Source organism: Mesoplodon bidens (assembly GCF_964165515.1).
Source record: "Mesoplodon bidens genome assembly, chromosome: 17".
NCBI classification, from domain to species: domain Eukaryota; kingdom Metazoa; phylum Chordata; class Mammalia; order Artiodactyla; family Ziphiidae; genus Mesoplodon; species Mesoplodon bidens.
Genome location: NC_138174.1, coordinates 69,322,661 through 69,330,579, shown reverse-complemented (window position 1 = coordinate 69,330,579; position 7,919 = coordinate 69,322,661). Strand labels below are relative to the sequence as shown.

The following is a 7,919-nucleotide window of genomic DNA, read 5'->3' as shown; positions in this document are numbered from 1 at the left end:
CTGGGAAGGGGAAGGGTCCTGAGTGGACGCAGTCGGGGCTGAGGCAGCGACAGGTGGCGGCACGTCAGCGCCCCCCGCGTCGGAGAGTGGACGCCACCGCCGCCGCGTCCCCGCCGGTAGCGGCGGGAAAACTCCCGCTCCCAGCGTGCCCCGCGCGCCGGCTCGCGCGCCCGTGTGGGGGGGGTGGGGCCTGCGGGCGCGTGCGCCGTAGCGGGACGCACTGGCGGGTGCGGCGAGGCGGTCCCTTCGAGTTCGAGTGTGGAAGTTCGCTCCCTGAAGAGAGTGTGGGCGGTTAGGTGCTCCCGGCCACTTTCCCGTCCCCGGTAAGTGCGGCGGCGGCGGCGGCGGCGGCGGTTGGGGCCGACAGATAGCGGACGGCTTCCGAGGGCCCCGGGGGCTTCCCGCGGCCCCGCCTGAGGCGTCTCGGGCTCGCGGCCGTCACCCCTCAGGGGCTGTTGGGCGGCTCCGTGAGGCGTGAGGCGTGGGTTCAGTCCCGCGGGCCGCGGCCGCTGGGGCTCCGGCCGGCCGGCCGGCCGGTCGGGAGGCGGCGTGAGGGGACGGTGCGGCCGGGGAGAGCCGAGCGGCTCCAGCCTGGGTTTCGCGAGCCGGGCACCGACGGCCTCCGAGCGGGGAGGGTCGCCGGGGCCCCGGCGCCGGTGGGCGGAATCGGACGGTCGTCGGGCGCCTTTGCGTCCCGAGCTCCGGGAGTGTCGGCTCTCGGACCGCTCGTTGTTGACGCGGTCAGGTTATCGACCCCCCCCCCCAGCCCCCGGAGGACTTGAACTCTCAAGGCTGGCGTCTAGCCCCGCGATTTCCAGCGTCCCGCTTTGACCCGGTGGATGAGGCGCAGGCGTTTTTCCCGTGGACGGTTACAGGAGGGGTGGCATCTGACCCCCGGCATCAGATGTGATCGCCGTCGCCTCGTGGGCGTGAAAACGCTCGCGACGTGGGCACGCGACTCCATGCGATGAACCTTCGCAGCCTCCCCGAGGTTGGTTGGTGGCGTCGGCCGCCTTTGTAGCTGAGACGCTGCCCCGTCTGACCCCTCCCCAGAGCCCGGCATGCTCACAGCCTGGACGGTCTAGGCCAGGTTGGGGTTACATCCTGCAGCCGTTTCGCTGTTTCCCGAGTAGCCCAGCTCGCGCGCACCGTTGCGGGAGGACAGACTGTGCGTGCCCTGTGAAGTCTGGAAGGGAGGGGCGTTTTCCAGAAAGGGGGCAGCGGTAGCGCAAAAAGCCCAAACGCCCACGGCCGGCAGACCGATAGCAGAGCCCTCTAGGTTAAGAGGGTGGGTTGCATACGTGTGGACCTCATTTTCCTCCCTCCTGAAATCTCACTATAAGAACAGCAGAGGGATTTTCAAAAGGACGCACACCCACAAGGATGAAGAAAATGTGACAGGAAACAACAGCAATAAGATACTGGGCTCCAGAAAGCCCAAGCCTTAGCAGATCAGCTTAATTCTAAACCAGCAGCAGAGAGTTCTGGGGGAACAGTTCTACATCAGAAACAGAGTCTTCGAAATGTGCAGGTGGTGGCAGCGAAAGGAATGGCGCTGGGGATGGATGTGGAGGGCTGTACCTCGGTGAAGCGCGCCGGAGAAGTAGGTAGACCGCTAGCGCTCTCTCCCCGTGTCACATCGTTGGATTCTGCTTCTCTCCCATTAGAAGACTGGAGGCTGGTCTCTTGAGAACATAAAGCAGGATCTTTTTTTTTTTTAAGCATTTTTTTTGTTGTTGTTGTTGTGGGTAGGAGTTTATTAATTAATTTATTTATTTTTGCTGTGTTGGGTCTTTGTTTCTGTGCGAGGGCTTTCTCTAGTTGCGGCGAGTGGGGGCCAGTCTTCATCGCGGTGCGCGGGCCTCTCACTATGGCAGCCTCTCTTGTTGTGGAGCACAAGCTCCAGATGCGCAGGCTCAGTAGTTGTGGCTCACGGGCTTAGTTGCTCCGCGTGTGGGATCCTCCCAGACCAGGGCCCGAACCCATGTCCCTGCATTAGCAGGCAGACTCTCAACCACTGCGCCACCAGGGAAGCCCCAAAGCAGGATCTTTGAACCAGGGGACCCCAGGCACAGTTACGAGGCTCCCTTTATGAAAACAGGGACAATGAAGATTGAAGTCCATCATCCCCCCGTTTAAACCCCAGAACTTTCTGCAGCCAGTCTGATAACCCTTCAGGCTCAAATATGAGAATTCTACATGCGCACACACACGCACGTGCACGCACACACACACACACACACACAAAGGGAAAGATATACACAGTAAGTTAGTCACAGTGGTTGCTTCTGGGAAGGGAAAGGAACATTGTGGCCGGGGGAAAAATGGGAGGAGACTTAACTACTGTTAACTGTTTTAAAATTGTGTACCATGTGTGTATATTACCTATTCAAAAATGAAACGTATTTCTTAAAAAATAATTGTAAGTGAATACACCCTTTGACACAGGAATTTTTCTTACAGATATGTCTACACACGTGAAAATAATGTTAAGTACAGTGCCACTCATTGCAATATGGTTTTAGCAAAAGATTGGAAACAATCTCATTTTCATTAATAGATGGTTGGGAAAATAGATTATGTACAACCCTTCCTTGAAATATTCTATAGCCATAAAAAACAATGAAAGGAGCTCGTTGTATAAGGAAATGAGTAATCACCAAGATACATATTGGTGGGGGCTTCAGAAAAGTAGGTCACCAGTTTATAGAAAGAAAAAGATGTGTGTGTCTGTAGGTATATATATAAAATATCTGAAAGCAGAATATTGGTTGCCTTTGAAGAGGGGATCTGGATGGTAAGGCAAAAGTGAAATGAGGGAGAGACTTTCCACTGTATATTTTTGTAACTTTTTAACTTTGGACCATGTTATTATCTATTCAGTGAATGAATTAGTAAATGTTAATGGGAAAAAAGATGAATAATGGAGATTCTAATGTTGATGATATCCTGAACAATAAAAGATCTCTTACTATAGGAAGGAATGCTGCATAACAGCCTCGAAATCTCTGGCTCCCAGCATTTCATGCTCTTGGTTCTTCAGGTAGACACTTCATGGTTCTTCAGTGGTTTAGATGTTGGTTGGACTAGGCTGGACTCCAGACTTTAGTTTTGGGTTCTGGTCTGCTCCATGTGTCTTCATTCTGGCACCCAGGCTAAAAAAAGCAAAAATACATGAAGCATGTTTTTCTCAGGGCTGAAGGCAAGAGTTCAAGAGCACTTCTGGAAATTTGCCATGCCTCAGCTCAGAAGTGGCACATTGAAATCTATTCTGTTGATTAAAGCAAGTCACATAGCCAAGCCCAAAGGCAATAGGGTGGAGATTTACACTCTGCCTACTGGGAGGCTCTGCAGAGTCTCAGGACAAAGGGTGTGGATGTGTACTTCCATTGCAGGGTCGGAGGAAGAGCTGGGAATGATAAAGACAAAGGAAATGGGTTAATAGAAAGATGCTGTGAAATTAAGTTGAAGATGGTTGAGAATAAAGATGCTTAGGGAAAAAATACATATATATATATATATATATATATATATATTTTTTTTTTTACAGCATTACCAAGATACAGCATCCTACTTTGATATGAATCTTCTTAAGGCATCCATGTGAAGATATCACATTGGCTTTATCTTAAATAACATCTGCCAGCCCCACACCTGGTCCTATAACCAACTCTGAGTGACCATAGGAATGAAAATAAATAATGTGCTTGTAAAGACATCAGTTCTTAGAGAAGTAGTTCTAAATGTTTACTTTAGCTACTGAGTGTGTTCATTCATAGTTCTTGTGTCTGCCAACCCACCTTTCACAACAGAATCTTCTTTTCAGGGAGATGTCCTTTGCTTCTCAGATGTAATGCACTTTAAGTTTGTTATTCAACAGTGAAAATGAGTCATACAGAGGTAATACATATTTTCATACATTCTGCATCTTCAAGGTTCCTTTTTTTTTTTTTTGTAGTCATATGGCTCCAGAGTAATTTTCTTATTTTCATCTTGTACTGTGAGAGACATCATAGCATTAGTGGTTAAGAATGAGGACTTTGGAGCAGACTGCCTGAGTCTGGATCCTAGCTAATTGGATATATAACCTTGGGCACATTATGTAAGCTACTGTGCCTCAGTTTTCTCAGCTATAAAATGGAGATAGTAACAGTACTTGCCTCGGAATTCTTAGGAATGTTAAATGATTTAATACATATAAAGCAGTTATAATAGTACCTGACACAATAAGTATTTCTTAAATATTAGTTATTATTAATATCATTGCTTTTTATTTGGAGGCTGTGACTTGAATCATGGGTCTTGCAGAACAAACATATATAGTTATTCATTTGTCTGAATAGGCAAGGAAGTAATTTTTGATCCATTTATTCTCTTGAATTCCAGGTTAAATTAAAAATACCTTTTGGAAATAAATTACTAGATGCTGTTTGTTTGGTACCTAACAAGAGCTTAACATATGGAATAATTCTTACACATGGAGCATCAGGAGATATGAATCTTCCTCATTTGATGTCACTGGCATCCCATCTTGCATCTCATGGTTTTTTTAGCCTGAGATTTACCTGTAAAGGCCTTAATATTGTACATAGAATTAAGGCATATAAATCAGTTTTGGTAAGAAAATTTCTTTATATTTACTTATAACAGAATTCTGTTTTTAAAATTCATAATAAATTTAAGACAAATTTTATTAGCAGACATTTGGTTTAATTTAAAAATCCTTTAATGAGTATTCTTAGAAACTCAGCAGTGTGTGAAGACTGTGTAATGGTCAGATTTCTCTTTTTTGCCATCAGTTAGTTTCCATGGGGATGAGTGCTTACATCATAAATGTTTCTCCCTGATATTGCCAAAGAATCTACTTATGATGTAATTTCCATATTGAAATTTAGGATATATAGTTCTAGGTATTTTGCCTTGTATACTATGAATGTACAAATAATATATGATTTCTGTATTAGAAACTATAAAACCCCTGGATAAAACAAATCTGAAATTTCTTTTAATCCAGATTACTTAAAGCTTACTGAGTTTTTCAGAGCTTTAAATTAGATGTTAGTATTATCACATTTTGTATTAGTTGGAAGCTTTTACTGGCTTTTTTTCCCCTCCACGATTTGTTCTTTAAAAATATTTTAGTACTTGAATTTGTTTTAGACAGTGTTTTTTTTTTTCACTTATTTGCCTGTATTACCCAGTTTATGATTTGACAGTGAAGGCATGACCACAGAGCAAAGAATTGATTACCTCTTCCAAGAAGAATCCCTTGAAATTTCTTGATTGTTTTTGCAAAAATTTTCATACATTTCAGTAATGATGAGAAAATATATGTTGGTTTTCCAGTGGAATATTTCATGGGAGAAGAATTGATAATTTTTTGGTCGATTATTTTTCTAGAATTACCTAAAGACCTCAGGAGAATACAAACTTGCAGGTGTTTTCCTTGGAGGTAAGTTTTCAATACTTGTGAATACTTTTTCTAAAATCTATTCATTAATATAGGAATAGGTAATCGAGAATTAAAATTAATGACAGGAAGAGACTTAAGGATTTTTTGTTTTGTTTCGGTAAGTCACTTCCTGGTGTTACACCAAGATACTTTAATATTTACATCTAATTTAAACCTCATATATATGTGTTATAACCTGAAGAGGTCTCCTTTTATTTATATCCCTGAATCACCCCCTCTCAAATGATTCCTTCACAAGGATTGTCTTCACCACTTCAAGTATTCTTTTAGAAAATAATTCTTTTTTTTTTTTTTTAAGATTTGACTTAAGATCAGTTTTTAGCTCTTCACAAGTCTATGGGTACTGCAGCTTTTTAATTGGCACCTGTTGTAGTTATCAGCAATATGATGGATGAACAGTGAATGAAATCTGATTTGCCACATTATCATCACCACTACTTTATGTGAATGTTTATATTTCAAACTGAACTTAATTTTAATTGGTTTTAGGTCGTTCAATGGGCTCAAGAGCAGCTGCTTCTGTAATGTGTCATATTGAGCCAGATGATGCTGATGGTTTTGTTCGAGGTCTCATTTGTATTTCCTATCCACTGCACCGTCCAAAGCAGCAGCATAAACTTAGAGATGAAGATCTCTTTCGTATAAAAGATCCTGTACTGTTTGTGTCAGGCTCAGCAGATGAAATGTGTGAAAAGGTGAATTATAACTTGATATTTGTGTGAATGAGAGAGAAAGAATGAAAGAAACATCTTGGGAACAAGATATTACCTGCAACATTCAGTCTCTTTAAAAAGATGCTGATTTTAGGGACTTCCCCGGTGGTCCAGTGGTTAAGACTCTGCGCTTCCAATGCAGGGGGTGCGGGTTTGATCCCTGGTTGGGGAACTAAGATCCCACGTGCTGTGGCCAAAAATAAATAAATAAATAAATAATTTTTTACAAGATGCTGATTTTACTAATGCTAGTTTTTTTCCTTAGTTAACCCTGTTGCTTTGGAGAACCTAAAAATATAAGCATACTGACAATATTCATCCCCCTGTAAAGAGTGTTGGTAAATGGATTAACTCTCACGTAGAAAATGAAGGATTAATATCTGAATCTTGTGAATTTCGGATTACTAGACTACGTTTGGTTTATCATTTCAACATTTAAGCAGATCTCTTCAATTTGTTATAAAATTGACTCTTGAAAAAAAAGTAACTTGTACATATTACTAAGTTTTAGTGTATTTCCCAGAGCATATAAATAATTTCCTTGGGGAAAACATTTTTTAAGAGATTTTTTTTGGCTCTAGTTTACTTAATGATTTTTTAGCATCAGTAATGAATGCTGAATCTGTTCTGTTGTGTTGCTGTATCTGAAAAACATGGACTGCCACTTCTTGCATGTTCCATTGCCTCAAAAGTTAGCTGTAGACTAGGTTTTAATATTTAGTGAATGGATGCCAGTATAGGTGCGGTGGGAGAGAGGAAATCTTTACTGAACACCAGTAGAACATTAGTCTAGTATCATCTTCTTTTTTCCCTTTAGAACTTGTTGGAGAAAGTGGCACAGAAAATGCAAGCTCCTAATAAAATCCACTGGATTGAGAAAGCAAGTCATTGCATGGCAGTGAAAGGACGGTCAACAAATGATGTTTTCAAAGAAATAAATACACAGATTTTGTTTTGGATCCAGGAAATCACTGAAATGGACAAGAAATAATTGTCTGTAGTTACAAGCTATGTTATTTTGAATACAAATACAGTTAATTTGTTAAAGAACAACATACCTCTAAGCATTATGGGATATATTTCAGACTAATTTAATGTTCTTTATTAATGTTCCCCCATTTTTTAAACACATTTTAATTGTGAAATTAATGCCCTTTACAAAGTGTCTTTTGAAAGCACTGTTATAGTTGTATAAAGTTGATGTACAAATATTGAAGGTGGTCTAAATATAATTTATTTTCTTTAATATAGTTAAGTTTTGAAAAATTAAACATTGAATTTGTTACAACAGAACTTTTGTCTTATTGCTGCGCAACTGAGAACGTACTCTTAATTTTGCAGAGCAGTGTCATCTTTATGAAAGGAAACCAACTTTAGTAAATTTAGTCAGTTTTATAGAATGTATACATCTATTAACCTAATCTTTTAATAAATCTCAAGGGATAGATGAAGATACATTTTCAAATATGGGGACTCTGAACATTGTTTTTAGAATAAAGTAACAACTTTCATTCATTAAATGTTTACTGAAGGTCTGTTATAGGCAAAGCCTCATTAGGTTTGCAGTGATGAGTAAACACTTGGAGTTTGGTGTAGTGGGGGAACTTGATGTCTAAAGCTCTCTGATTAAGGGAAGAATGAAATAAGGAGTAAATAGTGGGACTAACCTCTGTGCTGTATCTAGGCAGAGTTAGGGCACTTAATTTTGCCTTGAGAAGTGCGGGTATCACTTG

The 7,919-nt window shown here is 41.9% G+C and overlaps 1 protein-coding gene across 3 annotated transcripts; it reads left to right on the top strand.

Annotated features, from left to right (window-relative positions):
* Window positions 1-212: 212 nt before the first annotated feature.
* Window positions 213-7,430, top strand: TEX30 (testis expressed 30). 3 transcript variants are annotated; one of them, XM_081214758.1, is made up of 6 exons: window positions 213-323; window positions 3,827-3,900; window positions 4,387-4,617; window positions 5,401-5,452; window positions 5,963-6,168; window positions 7,004-7,430. In XM_081214758.1, the coding sequence occupies exons 2-6, from the start codon at window positions 3,886-3,888 to the stop codon at window positions 7,175-7,177; spliced, it is 678 nt and encodes a 225-aa protein (XP_081070884.1). In that variant the 5' UTR covers window positions 213-323; window positions 3,827-3,885; the 3' UTR covers window positions 7,178-7,430. The 3 variants fall into 3 exon arrangements, with proteins under 3 accessions (XP_081070884.1, XP_081070885.1, XP_081070886.1); XM_081214759.1 differs by having other exon boundaries at window positions 3,813-3,900; XM_081214760.1 differs by lacking the exon at window positions 3,827-3,900.
* Window positions 7,431-7,919: the final 489 nt, after the last annotated feature.

Excerpts from the sequence above, each read along its gene's own strand:
- TEX30 (XM_081214758.1), top strand. Across the intron at positions 4,618-5,400 it reads AGGCATATAAATCAGTTTTG|AATTACCTAAAGACCTCAGG; the intron begins GTAAGAAAATTT and ends TTATTTTTCTAG. Across the intron at positions 5,453-5,962 it reads TGCAGGTGTTTTCCTTGGAG|GTCGTTCAATGGGCTCAAGA; the intron begins GTAAGTTTTCAA and ends AATTGGTTTTAG.